The 23,146-nt window shown below is 36.0% G+C and overlaps 1 protein-coding gene across 1 annotated transcript; it reads left to right on the forward strand.

The window, feature by feature from the left end:
- The first annotated feature begins 14,536 nt into the window (after positions 1-14,536).
- LOC108682742 lies at positions 14,537-18,826 on the forward strand. Its single transcript, XM_018171980.2, has 4 exons — positions 14,537-14,564; positions 15,341-15,471; positions 17,189-17,344; positions 17,904-18,826. Exons 2-4 carry the CDS (start codon positions 15,351-15,353, stop codon positions 18,146-18,148), a joined length of 522 nt encoding a protein of 173 aa, XP_018027469.1. The 5' UTR covers positions 14,537-14,564; positions 15,341-15,350; the 3' UTR covers positions 18,149-18,826.
- The last annotated feature ends 4,320 nt before the right edge of the window (positions 18,827-23,146 follow it).

Raw genomic sequence — 23,146 nt, forward strand, 5'->3', positions numbered from 1 at the left:
CAATTCGTCTCACTTCACAATCCATCTCACTTGACAATCCATCGCACATGACAATCCATATCACTCGACAATCCGTCTTTCTTTACAATCCATCTCACTTCACAATCCGTCTCACCTGAAAATCCGTTTCACTTGACAATCCGTCTTGCTTTACAATCCATCTCACTTGACAATCCATCTCACTTCTCAATCCGACTCACTTGACAATCCATCTCACTTCTCAATCCGACTCACTTGACAATCCATCTCACTTCTCAATTCGACTCATTTGACAATCCATCTCACTTGACAATCCTTCGCACTTGACAGTCCATCTCACTTGACAATCCATCTCACTTGACAATCCATCTCACTTGACAATCTGCTTGATTGTTCGATCTGTAATATCAGTTCCACCTTATAAGCAATCTCAGGGCATCACGTCATAGGTAAATTTTCTTTGTCATGTCAACAAAAATTTTGGTCACAAAATGATCCAGAGTTTGAAGTTTGGTCCGACCAAGCAGGCCAATTATTCAACATTATTATTAAACCATTACAAGTGAGTATTGGAAACTTCATGGAACTAAATAGGAAGGCTGAGATATGAATAATCATACTTCTAAGCATTAAATCATAATTTACAAGCCTTAATTCATCATCAGCAATCATTTTCAACGTCGTAGAAGCAAAATATAACGGCTGAAATCTTTTCAAGTCATGGAAGAGGAAATGAGAATCTGTTGCAAAGAACATTACAGTGCGATTCCAGAGCCATGATTGACTTTCAAGTGCGCATTTGGAATGAAAATAAGTTACTTGAGCAGCTGCAATGAGATTTCTGAGAGCGGGCAGTTGGAATACTTTTCGTAAATGGTATTACGAGTATTTGAATAAATGTAGCTTCGTTCTTTGAGACAGATACTGCCTCGTAGACAAAGACAGTATTCTTTCCTTCAGAGGATAGAAGAAAGATTGACTATAAAATTGTTGCTGTGATGTGTTAAAAAATGGGTTTTCAAGGCTAGATGGTAATAAAGGCAAACTGAACCAACCGTTCGAAGACGAAGGCGGGCTACAGAAAACATCTTTTTTAATCTTTTTTTTAACATCTATTCCACCCCATTTTTCAGGTGTAGAATCGAAAGCTATTTTAGTCAAGCAATTAGTCAAATAATCTTGAATCATCTTACGTAAATAAATTTTGGGAATTTATACTTGATGAAGTTCGTGGCTATATCAACAGAAAACAAATTATTTAAGTACTTGTACTGCATATTATTGGGCTGAAAAATTTTGCAGCCTAGGGATCTGAACTTTTCAAATAAGCAAACATTATTTCCTTCTGCTTATTAATTAAGTAAAAATTGCTACTTAATTGAAACTTGACAATTCATCTAAGTACAAGTAATAAAAAAAGTAGTAATTAAGTATTAATTACTCTTTAATTACAAATTCTTTATAGTTAAGTAGTATTTACTACTCAGTTACTACGTAATAATTTGTGATTAAGTAGTAATCACTACTTAATCGCTACTCCTTTAATTACTACTTCGTTTATTTACTCGCCTTGATTAGTACAGCAATAGACTGAAGAAGATTTAGCATTTCCCAGGCAATTAACCGGTAATTTCCTGCCCATGCGAGGTTTTAACGAGTTTCTTGATTGGCGCGACCGAATTACTGAGCTACGCTTTCATTTTCAATTGCTGTCATGAAATTCTACAAAACACGTGCAAAATATTACTTTTGCACGTTTTTTTAGTTTTTTACAAAAAATAAAAAATCATTCATTTAATTTAACATTTATGCAATAATATTATCGTTCTCAGCTTTCTATACTGAGTTTAGGAATGTTTAGTTAAGATAATAGAGTGAAGAAATGCTAGAAATGTACAATAGTTCAGAAAAGAATGAATTGTACTACATCTAGATTGTGTCAGCCGGTATTGCATTTCTTGCGGTAATATGAGCAATATTTTTGCCGGCTACTTTAACAATGCACAAAAACACAAAAAACTATTTTGCTATCATTTTTTATCATACATTTTTTCGAAACTGACAACATTTTTCCTTCTTCACTGACAATGACTTGCTTTCTGTACGTACAAAATCTATTAATTTATAGCTATTTACGTAATTTATATTGTATCCCACTGACATAAATAAGTTAGACTTTGTCATAATAGCGATGCACTATTTGCCTTATTGTGTGTCATCTTAACCAATTCTGCCCGGCAGAAAGGTTTTTCAAGGCCGAAAGTATGTCACTATTTGTGAAAAATTGCTCTTTTCATTTATTTTCTTCTTTATATATCATTAAATAACCGCAACACAGATAAAAGCGTTCTAAATGATCGTCACCACAGCTCAATTTATTGAAAAACATTAATCAATTTCAATGGGTATTGAAAAGTATCTCCAACAAACGCAATTCCCGATGAGCCCAATTCATTTAGAAAAGTTACGAATTACTGGAATAAACATAAATACAATTTGTCCTTCACATTCCGGTCGTTCTTAATTTTTTTCCTTCGGTTTGTTTCTTCTCTGATCGATGATAAAGCTTAGCTGGTAGGCCGTCTATGCAAATAATATCTGAAATCGATGGACACTTTCGACTGCCTCTCAATATCGTCCTTGCCTGCTGCCTCGTAACACAACGACGCTGACGCTGCAAAAAAACAATCGCGATTGGAATGCAGTCCATTCGCAATCTCGCTCGGAACTAAGCTTAATGAGACAATCATTGTAACATCCAGAAAAATTAATGAGATATAGTGTCGAATCTATGATAGTACACTTTCTTTCATAAGTATATCACGAGCATAGAGCAGACGTAGCACTGATACGGCTTTTTGGAAAGCAAAGCTGGTTCAGGTTGACCCATAATACGGCTATTCTACAAAGAATAACAATGCTATTTTGGACCAACTCTCGCTCATTTTCTTGAGTGTATGATCTGGTAGCCTTTCGATAGTGTCTCTCGGTTCGTGTAGTTGTTTTGCCGGAATAAATTCTCACAGAAGATTACCACACTCGGAATGAACTTATTGATTAATTTTATTTCATACTCATTCTATGGTTGTGTCGAACGAATATACAATTTAGTCGCGGACGTCAAGCGCTTCTAATGATTAGTCAGGAGTAATTTTTTTTACACCAGCAAGAAACTATCAATACCATATTATCACTGACATTTATATCAGTTAGTGGTATTCCCTAACTATTTTTTTTATCTCTGCTAGCGTCTATAACTAAATTGTTTCGAAAACTTTTTCGGTAAAAATTTATCTCCTGAAAAAGCGTATGCTGCTAGACCTATGAAAGAATATAATATAACATAGAATAATATTTACCTCTGAACTTATATCATAATTATATACACAGTGAAACGCCTTCGGTATTATTCTAACCCATCCTTAGGATTTATTCAAAAGAATTTTTAACAGGTTTTAACCACTTAATTTGTGAACCACGTACCCGGAAAATGAAAATTTTCTTTTTGTGATAAAACAAAATAAATTACACGATAAATGAACTATTTCCACTCATATACAATGCCAATCAAATTGATGATAGAATTACCGTTTGAATATTCCACAGAAGTGAAATTTATCCAGTGCTTAATTCTCTGCCCAGTTCTTTAAGGTGTGCCGTCTCCCTGTGATCCATTAAATTCAACAAATATAAAACTTTTCCTCTTCAGTTACCAATCAAAAAAGTTTGAGTGTTAGCAGTCGAGAGATATAAAAGTTATTCAAACTTCATCCCCGGCTACTTAGCGTTTTAAAAGCAAGTTTTTTCGTATTCTGAAAGTTTTCAGATCGTCGGAAATTGTGCTGATAAAATGTGCGATATGGAGAACGAAGGGAGGAAAATCTTCGCCGTTGTAATCTGCAACAAATTATGGGTGATATAAAATTTGTAATGGTGGCTCCCGCAATGCATGGCGATCTTAACCTTGGCGGAAATCATGTGCAGCGAGTATATGCGTAGTGAATATCAGTGGCTGCACCAAGGACACGAGATTGTGTGAAATACGTGTTGGTTTATTAAGAGTTTTTGTTCTACAAACATCATCTTCTATAGTTAATACAGGAATTAAATGCTTTGGTGAGGCTGAAGGCCGTGCTCCAGAAGGCTAGAGATGACCAACTGGGATTATAGAACTGCTGAAGGCTGTGCTCCAGAAGGCTGGAGGTGGCCAACTGTGGCAATAGAACAGCTGAAGACTACTCCAGAAGGCTGGAGATGGCCAACTGGGGCCATAGAACGGTTGAAGGCTGTGCTCCAGAAGGCTGGAGGTGACCAACTGGGGCCATAGAACGGCTGAAAGCTGTGCTCCAGAAGGCTGGAGATGGCCAACTGGGGCCATAGAACAGCTGAAGGCTGTACTCCAGAAGGCTGGAGATGGCCAACTGGGGCCATAGAACGGCTGAAGGCTGTACTCCAGAAGGCTGGAGATGACCAACTGGGGCCATAGAACGGTTGAAGGCTGTACTCCAGAAGGTTGGAGATGACCAACTCGGGCCATAGAATGGCTGAAGGCTGTACTCCAGAAGGCTGGAGATGGCCAACTGGGGCCATAGAACGGCTGAAAGCTGTACTCCAGAAGGCTTGAGATGGCCAACTGGGGCCATAGAACGGCTGAAGGCTGTGCTCCAGAAGGGTGGAGATGGCCAACTGGGGCCATAGAAAGGCTTAAGGCTGTGCTCCAGAAGGTTGGAGATGGCCAACTGGGACCATAGAACGGCTGAAGGCTGTGCTCCAGAAGGCTGGAGATGACCAACTGGGACCATAGAACGGCTGAAGGCTGTGCTCCAGAAGGCTGGAGGTGACTTCTTTAATATGCGTATGAGACGCAACTTTGTCACGCATGAACAACTTTGTGCCCGATAAGCCTGAAGTTGTGTACTCAAGCTCGCAGAAAGTTCGAAGTTGGGGCAAAACTTGGGCTGAAGAGACCCCGCACTTGCTGACGATTGTCGATCTTTCTTTAGTTATTGGCAAACTTTTGTGTTATCTTCAGCGACAAATCAATGTTTATTGATGATTTTGTTTTCATGGTCATGCTTAATCTTGTTCGTGGAATTGTGACTCACGGAGCAACTTATATCGATTTCGTGTAATGGTTTATGTCGTTGGAGTTTTACGTAATGGAGTTTTACGTAATAAAATGATTACATACTATGAAACTAACAATGCCTCTCAATACAGAAATCTTGAAAGGGTCGCAGGAGGAAATGTAACTTTAATTTCCCTGCCTCTGTTACATTTTTACTGATACCCTCCTTATTTAATTCTTCTACACTCTATCGCTTTACTTAATCCTTTCTTATCTTCGCATAGCTTTCATCTCTTCGTCCACTTTCACTTTCAACCATTTTATCACATCATTTCTGTTACTTTTTCTTCTTGCTCTCCTATTCATCTACCAAGCTTTCCGTCTCAACTAAACCCATTTTATTTTTTTTCTCGTTTCTTTCATATCTTTCTTATATTTCCTTCTGTGATCAATCTCACCTGGCCCTCACTGCCCTCACCCCCACTGCCCTCACCCCCACTGCCCTCATCCCCACTGCCTTCACCTCCACTGCCCTCACCCCCACTGCCCTCACCCTCACTCCCCACATCCCCCACTGCACGGCACTCATGACGTCACTCAACTTGAGGCGAGTCGTTCATCATCGCTTATTTTTCACCCCATTTTTTTCTTCAAGTTTTGGGTTGAATTCATCAATCTGGTCGAGTATCCAGGATACGTTAGCGCTGATGCCCAAGATGGGGTTGTTTGCACTCAGGATAAGCTGGGTGCTTATGGTTTTTCAGAGAAATCATTGGCGGGAAAATGTATTGGGCTGAACTCGGACTAGAGGAAAAAAATAATATCGAATCAATAATGAAATGTGCTCACTACGGCAATAAAAGAAATTTCTGTAATTAAAAGTTTTTGTACGGCACCCGAGCACGAAACATTTTTGAACCTGTGCATATATATTGCCTACATTATCTTTTATTGTCGTTGCAATCAATTACAAGTTGATTTGCCTCAGAGCTGATTCAGCGTTACCGAGATCTCAGCCCCGGTACACTTCAATGTCAATATGCAGATAATGATTTTTAGACTACGATGGATATGTGGGAATACAGTTCAGGATACCCGAACTGAGGTTCGAGTGCCCATACATTTGCACCGATAAGTCGCTACAGAAATTTATAGGCTGATTGGTTGGTACAGATACTCCAGAACTGATCCGAAAAACCCACGTCCATGAGATGTGTTCTTGCAAATAAAGATATCTGTTTAAATGGAGATATCAGAGCAGCGGTGAGTTAACGATGATTTAAGCTGTAATGTTGAAACAAACTCCATTATTGTTAATTGAAGTATAATCGTTATTTAACTTGCTCATTTCGGTAAATGTTTACATTGGGTTGAAACGACATATCCGATGGAACATTTAAGCATCGAACTGTGGTCCTTATAAAATTTTTTGATCATAAAAATCGCAAGCGGTGAAAGTCGAAATATGCTTGAAGATTAACATTATGGTTATAATGGCTGACTTTTTGGAATAAATGATGCTGGAATAAAGCACTCGGCACATGTCGAAAAACCTACCTTGTAGAACGGAATGACATTTGAACATTATTTTACGATAGGTTTACAAGGAACATATCCACGAAATGAAATATTCATTCTGTATTCGAATAAATATGCTGATGCAGCAAGTTTACAATCTGTATAATTTTTTTTCTTTCTGTCTAGCAAACCAAATTTCTACTTAAAAATTGGACCTCTAAAGTTTAAAATACATAACTGAGTCGTTATTCATGTTTAAATTAACACTAAATTTTAATAGCAAGCTAAATAATGAGAGGAATAACATATAATTTTAATAATGCTTTCAAATCTACTAAAAAATTTAATGTCATATTCCTTGCCATCGCCGAGTCAGAATCTTCCCTCAAAGCCTAATTGAGAATAAATTTTGCGATTAAATTTTTTTGTAATAACCTAACGAATATATATATATATGAATATACTCATTTTTTAAAATTATAGCGCAAACCCGTTTTCTGTGACTTAAAAACATTGATGGCCTCGGGCATGGAGCTTTTTTAGCTCGTCCAAACCTCAAAACGTTGCATCATTCCTTTCAGGTTATTATTAATATAGATTTTATTATATATTAAAATAATAATTGATAATCAACATTAATAATATAGATTATTGATATAGATGCATTTTTATTAAACCTAATCCATTCATCTAGAGCAGTGGTTCCCAAACTTTTTCAGGCTGGCGCCCCCTTTGGCTCCCTAGTGAATTTCTATCGCCCCCCACAGACACATATAAAAACATACGCCTCTTTCTTGAAATTTAGTACGCTGCAATTTTAAAATATAAAGGTTAAACACAAATAGAGCCCCATTTAGTGAACCAATATGTTTTTAAGCTGTTTTAACTGTTTCCGCACTAGAAACCTAGGACGTCTCGGGCAAATTTACGGCCGGACTCGTGGCCGGTCGCACGACCAATCTCCAAATAATTCAATTATCAAGTAATATCTCCTAAACTAATGAACGCAGCTCAATGAAACTTGGAACATGTATTCATCAGAACCTAACGGTGATTTTTAGCTCGTAAAAAATTTTCAATTTTGCCTTCATTCGATAAAGGCCGAAATAATAGGCCGATAAAGGCCGAAATTGCGATAAAGGCCGAAATTCGCAATGATAAAATAACTTGAACGTAAATTTGAAATTGAACGAAATTTTGAATATACATTCCTAACTACCAAACGGCGATTTTTTAGCTTCAAAAAACTTTCGATTTTACCTTCGTTTGCGAGCTTTTTTTCATTTTACCGTCATTCTTGATTTCACACTTCCTTATATTCGGCCTGTTTCGCCGGATAATTTGTCGCTTAAATTCGCGGCGATCAAGAAATTTCCTCTAAACTACTCAATAGATTTCAACGAAACTTTGAATATAAATACTTAACCTTCCAACGGTGTTGTTTAGCTCGTGACAATTTTTCTATTTTGCTTTCGTTCACGAGTTATACAGATATAGGAGGAACAACCGGCTTTTCTACCGGCCGGTTTAACTCAGAGCCGTTTACGAATATCCGTATACTTATAGCCGTATAACTCGCAAACGAAGGCAAAACGAAAAATTTGTAGCGAGCTAAACATCACCGTTGCTGAGGTTAGGTATTTAAATAATAAGTTTCGTTCAAATTTATTCAGTAGTTTTGGAGGAAATTTCTTGATAACTGCGAATTTAAGCACGTATTGCTGTTTAAATCACGAATGAAGGTGAAATGAAAAAAAAAACTCGCGAACAAAGGTACAATCGAATAAATTTTCCGAGCTAACATTACCGTTTGGTAGCTTGGACTGAAAATTCAAAATTTCGTTCGAATCTGTTCAATAGTTGAAAGAAATTCCTTGTTCACTGTGAATTTAAGCCCGTATTGCCATATAACTAAGCAATACGGGCAATAACTATGGCAATATACTGTAACTATGGCAAAAACAAATGAAGGCAAAATTAAAAAAAAAATTCACGAACTAAACATTACCGTTAGGTCCTAATGAATACGTGTACCAAGTTTCAACGAGTTATGTTTATTAATTTGAGAGATATTCCTTGATCATTGAATTTTGAAATTGGCCGTGAGAATGGCCGCGAGACCGGCCTTTAATTTGTCCGATACGTAGACCCAGGAGAGGTTAAAAAAACAGATCTGGGTGAAAAAACCCTCGCTGGGAGTCATGTGCTGCACGTGTTGTGTTCAAATTGTCAAACAAACGTTGGAACTTCTGACTTTGACATCGGACTGCCGCCCCCCTTATCGCCCCCCAAACGCCCACTTCTTCCGTACCGCCCCCCTAAATCTTTCCACCGCCCCCAGGGGGGCGATATCGCCCACTTTGGGAACCACTGATCTAGAGTCAGTATTCAGTCATACCAGATTTTTTTCCTGAATCTTATACAACAATCCTTCTAATGACGGTTACAAAGAATATACTCTTATATAGTTATTTATATTATGCAAACATTTAATGCAGAGTGTGCCGTAAACAATATTTTCAATGGCATAGGGTTGCAACAATTCAGCGCAAGAATTTACGCGCTTTCAGTAGAAATTTTTAAACTTTCAGTAAATATTGATTGCGTATATTTGTATATTCTCACAATATTGATAATTCAAGGCAAATTGTATCGAATATTTCAACTCGTTCATCTGGGGAACGAATAATTTTATTGAGACCTATATTTGCGTAAGAATTTAAGTGTTTCACGAAATCTTATGATAATATTAAATAAATTTTTACCACAATATATAATAAATCTTTAGTCACTCCACGACACTTGTACATGCAAGGCATGCTATTGTGCAACTCGTACTTGGCACAGAGCGACGCAACTCCATTCTCATCCTGATTTCAATTACTGGAGTTGGGCGACTCCATGCATAGATTATAGTAGCTCTGCTCGCTGCACAGCTCCATGCATAGATTATAGTAGCTCTGCACGCTGTACAGCTCCATGCATAGATTATAGTGTTTCTGCATGCTGTACAGCTCCATGCATAGATTATAGTAGCTCTTCACGCTGTACAGCTCCATGCATAGATTATCGCAGCTCTTCACGCTGTACAGCTCCATGCATAGATTATAGAATCTGTGCATGCTGTAACATGACAAGTTCATCTGCAGATTGAAATTTCGTCAGAAACATAAACTGCGGCTTACTGGTCGAATGGATGTAGTGACAAGCTAATTAATTTAAGACTAAATCACTATAGTATGTTTTATTGCTTGTCTTCCCCAAATATTGGGTGGTCATAGAAATAGAGAGGATAACAAAGCCAACATATGAACGTATATATTGACTACCTTAAATTCGGTAACGACGTTTGGGCGCAAGCCTTTCGAAAATTTTTGAGTCGGCAGAGGAAATGGCAAGGCGCAATAAGTCTCGGCTCTTTGCCGTGCCCTATTGAAAACCCCTAAATATGTTTAATATTTATAATACCTGTATTATATTTAATACCAATAATATATACCTTAATATCGACGCGGATGGCACTTATTGCCCACGTGATTTATGAATAATACACCCCTTAATATATTAGTATGAATAATACATACCTAAATATCTTAATATGAATAATACACACCTGATATCTTAATATGAATAATGCATCCCTTAAAATCTTTATATGAATAATACATCCCTTACTATCTTAATATTAATAATGAATCTCTTAATATCCTAATATGAATAATACGTCCCTTAATATCTTTTTATGAATAATACATACCTTGATATTCACGGACGCGGTTGGCGCTTTATTGACTACATTACTTCTACCGCCGCCAAGTTCGTATGGCTTTCCCTGCTAAAAATAATTTAAATATTACGAGATATTATTCGTCTATTGCCGTCTAACCTATAATAATTTAATTTTAGAACGAAATAAGTCAATTGAATTTTGAGACAAAAATGGCAAAGTAAATACTTAAGATACTTTTAAACTGAAGATTTCCAAGGAATAATTATTTTTAGGAGGTATTCGAAGATTTAATAAAGAGAACTGAGATTTTTCCGGCAATTAATTGAAATTTGTAAAATTTCCAAGCTGTGCAGCGTAGCTACATGAAAAAATGGCTGATATATAAGCAATATGTAATGGTAGAAATTGAGTTCCAATCGAAGCAAACAGCGTAAGCGAAAGTTCCGGAGAAACTATACGGCATAGAATATGTATTTTAAACTATATTATTTATTATAATATGTACGGAATAGAATATGTATATATTTAGGATTTATACCTCCCACCGGTTGCATAACTTGGTTGGTTATGTGAATGTGTTTTGAATGATTGTTCGTATTTCCTATAAAAGTTATTATGTGGTTGCCTGGACTGCGTAATACAATTTGTGTTTGTTTGCTAATAGTGAATATGTGTATAAATAATGAGGTAAATCGTTATCTATAGTGTATGCGTGGTTGCTCAAGTATCTTAAGATCCCCTCAAGTAACACACTGACCCAGAGAACATTCAGGACTGTCGCCCAAGACCCATGCTGAAGCACCACCTTCGGCTCCGATCATGCACTGCACAACAGCGACATAGAAAAATAAAAAATTTTTCAATGCTAAAAATGATGGATTACTTTTCTCATCTTGGTTATCTCACACTTGTTCTTTTTCACATACGAAAGAATAAAATAACACATGGCTGAAGATTTTTGAAAACTCGGTCGAGCAAATAGTTTGAAAACTACCTCGATCTTTTACCAGGAAATTTTAAAGGACGAGGAGGAGCAATATTAAAGTTTTAATATGAAACTAATTCTAATCACTCCAAACGCGTGTAATCACTCGTGTACAAAAAGCTATGGAAGTAAATGAAAAATAATCATAATCCAATTGCTTTAGAGGTTATGTTTTGACTGAGAAATTTTAGCTTATGAACTTTGAAATGGGGCTTCGAATTTTATATTTTAAAACATCGCTGCCTCCCACAGATGGCAGGCAAAATGCTTTATTAATTATTTTATTACTCTAGCAGTTCCAATTGGAAGGAAAAAAGTGTTTAAACATCATTAAGCCATATCCGACTTTATCCAATTTCATGAAATTAATCGAGCCGCACCACTTTTTAGTTGTTCGCCTTGACATTTTGTTTCGGTGTCCACATAAACTCACAATGAATTTCTAGGAAGCGATTATACGCAATTTTCTTCATTTACGGAAAAAATAGTGCTATTGTGCTCGTCATGCTCGTCCGTCCGTGACTTCACTGTACTAATCGCAATGAAAACTTATTTATGCACGAGAAAATGATTTATGCACGCTCTCTGTCACTCACTGCAGTGAGTACTGATCTAATTTTTTAAAAGTAATTTTCACATCTTCTGATCTCTCACGCGAACGCCACTTGTCCAGCGAGCTACACGAGGGTTTTGGTGGCGCCGTTACAGCGAGAAAAATGAGACTTCGGGTCGTTCTTTTCCACAAAAACCCTAAACGCTCAGGAATATTTATTACGAAGATGAATGCCTAACGATTCGGATGCCAGCACTTGTTAACAAAGATTAAAAGGAACCTTTTTAACCGGTCATACAATGAGGACGATACTGCACGGTGAGCGGCTAAACGTCTTTTAATGAACGTGATTCAAGTCTAGAATTTGGATATAAAAAAGGGTTATTTTCAGACGAGCGTATGAGACGACTTATTGAACGTAACTATGGTTAGGTATATACATGAAAAATTAATCTAAATATAAAGTCTATTCAAATTTTTCGAGTCTTATTTATGGATGTGAATAATTCATAATTTATCGTTAGAATGCATCTAATTTTTTTTAATGTAATTAATAAGAAGCTATGATTTGAAAAATTTATGATTTTATAGGTAAAATTAAGTTTTACAGTTGCCTATTTTCTTAAATGTTTATTCCAAAGTGTGTCAGCGTAAAGAAATAATTTCCGCGAGTTATTAGATTAATTGTTATTATTTTCACTGTCGATCCTGCAACTGCGCGTTCGTTCGCGTCCATGAACTTCCTACAATTAATAATTTTTATTGCAATGTCAACAATAATTTTTTAAACAATTTTTCTTTAAGAGCTCAGGAAGAATTTTCATTAGAATTTTCTATACATGACTGGTTGAAGTTTTGGAAAAGTATCAGTTTGGTAGATATCCTGAACAAAAATTTCGTTTCTCCTTCTAGAGTTTCATAATTTATCGAAATGATGATTTTCGAAGAAAACTTTGTAGTTATATTTATATTTTATTTGAACACTGCATGAACTTGTACCTCCGTGATATTCATTTGATTATTTAGAAATAATAATCTCAACCATATTAAAAGAAGCATGAAACATTATAAACTTTTAGCAGCGGCGCAGTTTAGAGTGAGAAGTGTGAGTAAAATCAATTTGACTGAAATGTCAGTTAAAAATATTATTTCAGGTAGTGAAAAAAAATTGGCTGGAATTATCTAAGACTTTTATAACATCTGCTGAACGAATGGTTTAAAAAATGGTTTTAAAGTTATTTTAATGGTTTTAGAAATCCTACACGAGCGATAAGCTTCTCTCAATTCAGTTTGATCTTTGTTTCGTTAATCCACCTAATAAAAACTTTATCTATTTATTTTTCTTTATTCAGAGCTTCGTTCTTTAACTAAATGGAAACTAAATTATATTCCAACTAATCCAAAAAAGCACTGATAATAAATTATGCATGAAGAAAAAGTGTAGATAAATTAAATTTTTAAAGCAAAATTTCACAATTATGGTCTATTTTGAACAATTTCAAAAGGCGCTGCAACTCATGCTAGAAAAAGGCACTTTGGACAAAAAAAAATAACGTGAAGGCTTAGCCTCCTACTTCTCCATATTGACTTGACAGTCTTAGCCAGACCCTTTCGAGTAGCCAGGATATTTGAGGGGAGACTCTCATATAGTTTTAAAACAAGGCTCAAATTTAAGACCAGCCTCTTCTTATTTAGAAGTAACTTTACTCGAGCAACCTCAGACAACGACCTCCAACTTCCGTCGCTGAACTTCTCAACTTTAGCGAAGAACACTGAAAGTGAGCGGAGATTTCTGGAGGGCCAATAAGATCGGGTTCCAGAGTTCTGTTCTAACCGTTGAGGCAAGAGGTTCCTTGTGCTGAGCTCCCGTGACAGTAGCCGGCTTCGGCCGGCTGCTACGTCATCTTTCTAGAACTATCTTTCTCGAACTTTGAAAATGCCGTACTATCCCGCTCCGAGGCGTTGAGCCGGCGGATACCATGGTACGATCAGCTTAAGTGAAATTCAACCCCTGAAGTTCTGAACCCCTATAAATGCTCCCGGCGTCTAACCGCCAAATTTGGATACAAAGATTTTAAGATGCCTCCATGTGTGGTTAGTACCCCCGGGTTCGTGGTTAGTGCCCCCAGGTGAGTGGTTAGTGTCCCCAGGTGAGTGGTTAGTGTCCCCAGGTGAGTGGTTAGTGTCCCCAGGTAGTGGTTAGTGTCCCCAGGTGAGTGGTTAGTGTCCCCAGGTAGTGGTTAGTGTCCCCAGGTGATCGGAAACTTTTCAAAAAAAGAGCCATTAATGTTGTTACTAAATCTACAACTCTGAAACTGAAAGCTATTGAAAACGAATCTTTTTTAAGAATCATTTGTGTCACCGTCATGTTTAACAGAACTTTTAGGAAATAATTTATCATTGCGGGCTATCCGCTGCTCAATTTTAGAGTCGCGAAAACTTTATTTCTCCATCTAAAATGATCGTTTTGATGAGACATTAACTCGTATTGATCTCATCAGATTGATGAGACATCAAAAATCATCATTAATCACAGCGTGACTCCGCAATGATGCGCAACTTTCACGCATGAAAGCCAGACATCAAAGTCAGAAAGTTTAGCCCCAAATCGCGATCGATTACAAAAGTGCCATCACAAAAGAGTATACATTGCCGTCATGCCGCGTCCAGAACGAATTCTCCACTTAGATGCGCCCTGTTCACTGTGGTGTGTGGTTCACGTTTACAAAAGGTGAGTTATACTGACATTGCGTTATCTTATACTCACCTATAAGGACATATATTAGGTCTTTGCTAGTTTCTTCATTAAGATCACTTATTACTTGCGAACAGTCGAATATCTGCAAAATACTAGGGTCTCATATCTTTCAAACTCATCCAAATAGAATAAAATAACGCCATGGGCTTCAATGACGATAGAGGGCCTCTTAAATTACATTTGAAATTATAACTTTGGCTCTGAAAATGAGACGTCATTTTTTTATTTTGCATCTATGACATACTGTACATCATACTTGGACTCTAAATTCTTAAACAATAAATTGTAATTGATTAACAGAAACAATTAAATATTAACTAGTTGTTGTCTACTTTCAAGTTGACTATACAATGCGGTTCATTGTTGCATAGTTTTTCCATAAAATTTGGGCAATATCACCAAAAGTTCTGATCAACGCCTGCATTTCGTTGAACGAAATTTAGAACTCGGACAAAGCTCATCCTACCTGTCCAACTACATCCAACTAAACAACCCTATATGAAATAATATTTCATGTCCAGTATCTTAAAAGTAATAGCTAGAAATTTATTTAAATGGCAAAACGATTCTATTATGCAATTGAATATTAAAGGATATTTGAACATGCCCAAACAAGCCCAGGAAAATGACCTCAAACAATGTGTCCAATAAATACGTGTGCCTATTAATAATCATAACTTAAAAATAAGATAAATTTTGTTCAGAATAACAACATTCAAAGTTTTGGGGGGTTGCAATCCACTTTTCAGGACTTTAAAGATGGCGATGCTGCTTCTCGTTCTCCTGTTGGCGCAACATAGCAGCACCCAGTGGACGTCGAACATCCAGAATTACGTCATCCTGGCACCAGTGCAGGACATCGTCTCCGTCCACTCTGAATGTAAGCTGAAATATCAATAATAATAATAATATCATATGGCTCAAGTATTGGTTCTCTAGGGTCCCTTATTGTGACGATCGAAGTGTCAGTGTACAAGTAAGAAAACAACAAGTAAATATCGTATGACTCGTGTATTGGTCCTTTAGGGTCCCTTATTGTTACGATCGAAGTGTCAGTGTACATGTAAGAAGACAACAAATTGGACGAGCGCTAAATTTCAGACAACAATTTTGGGGATTCGCTATTGGGAAGCTTGACAGAGCGCAGTTAGGGGACAGGCTTTTTGAATAAAAATAACCGTGAACGAGCGTACGAGGAATTCTTGATTACCTGCAAACATGTTTACAGTTATACCATATTTTTTGTTTTGATTTCCAATATTATTTAACCAACGGCGACAGGCCACATCAGGCATACTCTTTAGCGCCGACATCACTATGTTATGTTATGTTATGTTATGTTATGTTATGTTATGTTATGTTATGTTATGTTGTTATAACATGAGAAGGATTTGAAGTGCCGTTGTGGACAAATACATTGCTTAATTTGTTAACTTTTGAAGAAATTCAACCTAAGTTACATAGGGACAACGATGAGTCACCATTTTTGACCTAATTTTTTTCACGATCTCGATTGAACATATAAAACAAACAAAGAGAGTGCGGAACATGTAAAAAACTTATTAAGCTGGTAAAATTCTTCGCGCATGCACAGATGCATTCAAACGCAAAATTTAATTCATAATAGAATCCGAAATTCCGTACACAGTTTTATTCCTGAAACCATTAGGTTTGTAAAGGCGTGGCGGGTATCCAGAAGAATGTTGAATATCTGATCGAAGCGGCAGGCGCTCCAGTCGCCAGTGGCAACGATCGATTAACGCCATAACTTTCTGTCACGACTGCGCCACGTGCGAAGCTTGAAGAATGTTAATGCGGGCTGTGTCGATCTTTGTTAATATTTCACCGAATTTACAACGTCATCCTTCTATCAAATGAATTGTTTGGGCGATTTAATTTCGTGCTTTAACTGTTAGGCAGATCATCACTAAATTTCCTGGGATTGAAGAAAGTCATCATCTCCATATAAATGCCTCACAATATTTTTTGTTACCGTATTTAAATTTGTACAGATTATACAATTTCATTTACGTCTAGAATATTTGTGCTTAAAAACTCATATATTACTGCTTATCTTCAAGTTTATTAGATTTACCCACCCTTTAATATCATTTGATACCATCTAAATGATAATAACGTCTGTTATCCAATAGGTGAGTGTAGATCGCTATGCATTCAGTATAACAACTGCACGGCAGTGACGTACGATGCCGTGGGCGACAGTTGCACACTCAGTTCAGGGAATCAGAGCTACCTGACAACGCAGCACAGAGTTGACACCGTCACCTACGCCAAATTCAGTGATTCTTGAAGCCGTATTTACCAGTGACCAATGGCAACCGAGTCGATCGATGCTGAACCATTTTGCACTAAATGTAACGTTTCCACTCTATAATGTATATTTTTTGCTCTTAATGGAATGTTTTCAAACTAAAATATTGTTTTGCAGTAAATTGATTTTTTTAAATCTCTTCCAATTGTATCGAACCCGTTACACTCATCATGCTTCCGTCACCGTTAACAGAAGAGAGCACGGAACTAGAGAAATAATAAATTTTGTTGAATTTATTGCTAAATTTTTAAAAATTTCTGCGCAGGTTACACTCCCCCTGCGCCACTGCTGTTCATGTCGACAGCCACGTCATATAACCAGTCTCGTGCAAGTATGGTGACAATGTGTGCTGCTCAAAATGGGATCCCGCTCATCATACGCACCACACAACAACGAGATCAAGCCAAGAATCTTGTGCGATGTCAGTTCATTTTTATTATTTTCATGACATTTTAAATCATGTTTTTGTATGATATTTTAATTTTACGTAAGAGTACAACGTTTATAAAAAAGAGACAGGCTAATGAGGACACAATGTTCTTTTAATTTATTATTTCTGCATTAGATACTCACAATAAAAATTATGTAAACAAGAGCGGACATGATGAAATTTTGTGGACCAAATATTTTTTTCAGAAATCGAGCTATTTTTTTCATCGAGCTTCTACAACTTACGTTCAACTCAAATGCATTTGTGATTAACATTACAATATTTAATCTATTTCATATTGTCGAATTGCATGTATTCGTTGCAGAAATTACTAACTTTTAATTGTATTGAAATGAACAGAATTTGATACAAGTAATTTTCAATAATTTTACTGCAACTAAACAATTTACAATGAAATCCGTGGAATTTACGGTTCACTTTAAAGGAAAAACAATAATATTTTTTATATTTCTCCGTTTTAAGGGCCTGTAACATCCTGTGCGGCATTTCAAGGTTAATCGTTCTTGGAATAATTGAATGATTTTTTCAGCCTCCGGTGTGGGAAACATTTTATTTGGATGGTATGCCTTCCTCTCTGCCCGCGATGTGCACGCTGCTGAAGATCCCATTCGGCCCGACGGAACCAAAGTCGTGGGCTCGGTCTCCACAAAAAGCAACATCCAAATTGAGACCAAGTATGAGATAGCCACCATGCTTAGGAATGACGGGAATATTTTCATCACAAAGGAAATGAACCCTAACGAATTGCCTTCCTTGTGTGAAAAATATCCATAAAAATTTCAGCCGCTGAAAGAGAACGTGTAATAACGAAAGGATCTTAAACTCTTCTTCTATTAGAATCGAAACATAAATCAGTGAAATACCTCTTTCATCCTTAATAAGTAATTCAAAACCATACCATTGTGCAAATTCACGAATTTATGAAAAAATAATGCAACATATAGATGTTGGGATGCTTTCCTCGGTCCGCTAACTCACATTTACCTCTCTTTTCATCAAAACGCGTTACGCCACAAAGCGTTGCTTCACAACATAACTCTGGTCTTTCTGATACCTTTGCAAAAAATAATCACGTTTCAGTTGGTTTTTAATTTGTGGCTTTGACCTCATTTGGTACTTCTTCGAATTAAAAATATTTGATTGATGTACAACTTGAATTGATACGACTTCATGACGCATCGTTGGCCAATGCCTGAAAGTCCTGGATGCTACATTACCCTGATTAACAAGATATTTCACAAAACACTTGAAATATTTAGTGGAAGAATGTGAATATTTTCGGCGCGCATTAAACTTACACATGGAAATTGTCCTCACGTATTAACGATACGTGAACGATACTGAATCTGAAGCTTGTTCGCTTTTCGACAGTAACAGTAAATGTGAAGCTAACATATTTTGATAAGAAAATCAGGTTCATTTTACAACACTTCTCTTTAACTTCACTTCTTCTCTGTTTCTTTGTTTGTCTTTCTGTCTGTCTGTCTGCTACAAATCTTGTAATCGAAATTTAATACACTTCTACTTATCCTATCGATCTGAAATTTTGCACACTTGTGTAAAGTTGGAGACAATGCATGAATCAAATGTCAAAATAAATTATTTTAATAATTTAAAATTTTTTTATTCAATATTAAAAAAATTGAAAAAACATTTTTGTCAGCTACAAATCTTATAACTGATATTTAACACGCTTATACCTATCCAATTGATCTGAAATTTAGCACACTTGCATAAAGTTGGAGACAATGCATGAATCAATTGACAGAATAAATGATTTTATAAATTATTTTTCTTTTCATTATTAAAAAAAGTAAAAATAATTTCGTCTGCTACAAATCTGAAATCTTATAATCCATATGACACAATTTGACCGGTCCAATCGATCTGAAATTTTGCACAATTGCATAAAGTCAGAAACAATGCATGAATCAGTTGATAGAATAAATAATTTGGAAAATTTACACAATTTTGATATCATAAAAAATTTGAAAAATAATTTTTTTATATATGAAAATGAAATTAGAAATTCATTGTACATGTTTAACATCCAAGACACAGGATTCTTAGGAAGTATTGTATTTAGAAAGTTTTTTTTCAAAGCATATTATTTAGTTTCAGCGTTATCATTTTTCAGCGTTATCATTTTCGATCTCCAGCCTATGTGAGCATCTAAATAAATAAATCGCACGTCCAAAAAAAAATAAGTCGCAAGGCACGTAAAAATTAACGTTTACTCAAAATTTCATATATAACTATTTAAGTTAAGAAAGGAGTCCATACAATATCGCTAATTTATTCAATATTCAACAATATCATTTCGTATCGTTTATTTTCCGTATTAATTACCTAGAATTCAACTAAAATCGCTACGTCCGACTAGAGCATAACTACTCAGTGCCATTTCTTAAGTGTAAAGGAAAACAAATTGATTCATACCACTTCTATGTAATTCTATCCATACTAAAAATTACTAATTGGTTCAAAATTTTTAATCTGTAAAAAAATCTCATCCTATTTCAATTCTACGCTGAAGCATTCTTTGGATTCATGAACGTTAAAATAACCATCTTCCACTATGTTTGAATCATGGTCATTTGTAGTATGAAAGTGGAAGCTACGTCATATTCGAACGCAACATTTTCGTTAAATACGCACAATTATACGCACAATTTGGAATTGTCTACTGCTCCATCTGAGGTGGAGTAATATATAGAATCTGGAAATGGCTCTACGACACAGGTACGTTGCACTCATGGTTGAATTAATACATACATATATATGTATTAGTGTAATTAGGCAGAAGTTCTTCATTTATACAGGTTTGATTGAAGACCAGAGCGTACTTTTTATTAACAAATTTCTTATTTTTTTACCGATGAGCCGAACGAAATTTTTTGCAGGTGCTTGAAGATCAAAAAGCAGATTAAAAGATATATGTATTAATACATGGAATACATGTATATGTATAAATACATACATATTAATATGTATTGATTCAACCATGGTTGCACTGATCAGCGTGAGAGCTCACAGCAGAATGGGGCGGGTGGGCAAGCAGTGTTGTAGACAGCATCTCAACCGCGCTGAGAACGTTCATGCTGAGCGGTATAATTTTGATTTAACGCCGTACTTCTCCTAAAACGTCTATCAATTATAAATGGCATAAATGTCCCGGGTGGTAATCGCTCAAGTATCTAGAGCGGCGGATTGTTTTCGGTTTAATGATAATGGGTTGTTTGTAAGAATCTATTTCTATTCATCCCTCATTTGGAATTGGAGCGTTCCAGGTTTTGGTGCTACACGCTGAATTTCTCATAAGATTATTGTCTTTGCACGTTTGTTTACCTAGAGAAAATACTCTTAATTTGCTCTGACGTACGTTGCACTAATTCATAGATATATAGTATTTAAGATACTTCAAATTATGAACTTATACGGATTTTCGACATTGAATTCACCTAGAATATTTGTTGGGTCAGTATTCATGTTCATTTTTCATGGAATACATACGGTTGTAAAATAAATATTTATTGGTGTATACCGTCAAATCTCGTTGATTTACCCTCAGCCCTGCAAGTAGATACCGGAACAACAATCTGTTCCATCAGTTAGAGGTTCCATCAATTTTACAGCAACTTCAGAAAATTGCATGGATATAAACTTTTCAATTATGGTTGACTCATGCTCCGAAGAAAACCTGTTCAGATAAAATATGTTACGTATAAATTCAATTTGGATTGCATTGCGTAAAGAGAAACAAATTCCATACATTGTGGTGTGAACATACGTGAATTCCAGTCAATCCAGTCAAAATATGTATACTGAAACAGCAATATAACTAAATATATATATATATCTAAGTGTCTTGCACTTAACAGTAAATGCTGTTCAAATTTCAAGAGTATCAGTTCAGTCGTTTCAGAAGTTGAAGCAATCTAGCTAATTCTTTATATTCAACTAGTTTCAAGATTTATTCGCTTTAAAACGTCAAAAATGCTGTGTATATTTCACGAGCGTTAGTTCAACGGTTTATAAATTAAAATCAGTAAAAAAAATTCATAAATCCAAATTGAATAAAAAAAATACAAATATAATAAAAAACTGACTGAACTGACTGAGCCATTTATAAAACGGATACCTACATTTTCTCGGTTTTAGGAAACTAAACCAAGAAATGTAATTGCTTTAAAACTGCAAAAATTGTCTCGAGTCTCCGTTCATTCGTTTTTTGATATACAAATAATATTAATAAATTTTACATTTCGACTTGAAAAATTCCACAAACCATGCAGTTTATTTATCATACAACGGCGATGTACTATTCAAATTTCACTGGTGTCAGTTGGGCTTTTTCTGAAATAGAATTGATATTAAAAAATTTTAAGTTCAATTTTAAAATCCACCAAACGCAGGGATTTATTCACTCCAAAATGGCAAACACGTTGTTTAAATTTCTCAATTGTCAGCTTTGCAGGTCTGAAATAGTATTAGTTTAAATAAGTTTTTAATTGACCTTGTAAATTTGCCCAGACCTATAAGTTTATTTGCTTTATAACGGTATAAATGTTTTCAGCGAAATAAAATGTTATAATAAAATGTTTTCAGCGAATTTTTTTCAGTGCTTCTGAGATTTATCATGCATATTTTTATATGAAAATTACCATATATAACCAAAAATTTTTGTTATTAGTAATTTTGCAATATATATTTTCTGTGAGTCGAACGAAATTCTATCTGGCGTAGGCAGATTGAAAAAGGTGTGAGTCGGCGGCTTAAGCCGACAACAATACGGCGACTGTGATTAATTGGCATTTTCCAACCCTATTCGCAGCCAAAAATTAAAAACTTGACGTGGCATGACTTAACCCTAATTGGGTTATAATCCTAACCCTAATATAACCCCAAGTACATGCCTAACCCAACCTAACGAGGTTGGAGATAAAAAGCATGTTTCGGAATAGCGTAAGACCATTCATTTTCCTTAGCGTATAAAGGGAGGCAGCGGCTCTTCGCGTTTCGATAAAGAACGCGAGGCGATTTATTGTAATAAAGCCTTCTTTATTACAATCGCCATATTGACATTGAATACATCTGGTCCGCATGTTATTTACCGTGATCCAGCACAGCGCTCGTGTATCCAGCATTTCTGGATCTCGGTTTTGAGAATTACGACTCCGCCGAGGCCGACATCATGTTTGTGCTGGGATTTTTTTTTGCTGGCTGAGAAGTGATCGTTGTTTGGCAAGGAAATGCTAGGAATTGTCTATGACGACGCAATATAAAAGCCTCTAACAAGTAGATGATGGATTGGCGGAACGTGCAAGCGTGGATAAATTAAAAACGCATGGTTTGTTTTTGTGAGATGCAAACGATGCCTTTTGAGAGTATCCGCGTTGTAATGAGAGGACAGAGGTTCTCATTACCCAGAGGGTAATGAGAAGAGGCTGCGTAGACTTGCATAGCTTCGTTGTATTGAGAAAATAGCACATGTGTGTGGGGGGTCTGAGTAGTGGCGAAAAATGCATCGTTGCTTTAAGAAAAAAACATTGTACATGGAAGGTAGCATTGTTGAGAGGTGGTAACCGGCGCCTTGAGAGCTGCCTGGATACGAGTATGCGTTCATAAAGAAAATAATGTCCCTAAGGTGGGAATTATTGTAGATGCACTGTAGTATTGTAATTACTCAACTTTCCCCCTCCGACACGTCTTTTATTTCAAAAGACGTGAAAATGTGCGCGTTATTTCTATAACTATTTTATATAAATATTT

Source organism: Hyalella azteca, unplaced genomic scaffold, assembly GCF_000764305.2.
Source record: "Hyalella azteca isolate HAZT.00-mixed unplaced genomic scaffold, Hazt_2.0.2 contig12717, whole genome shotgun sequence".
NCBI lineage: Eukaryota > Metazoa > Arthropoda > Malacostraca > Amphipoda > Hyalellidae > Hyalella > Hyalella azteca.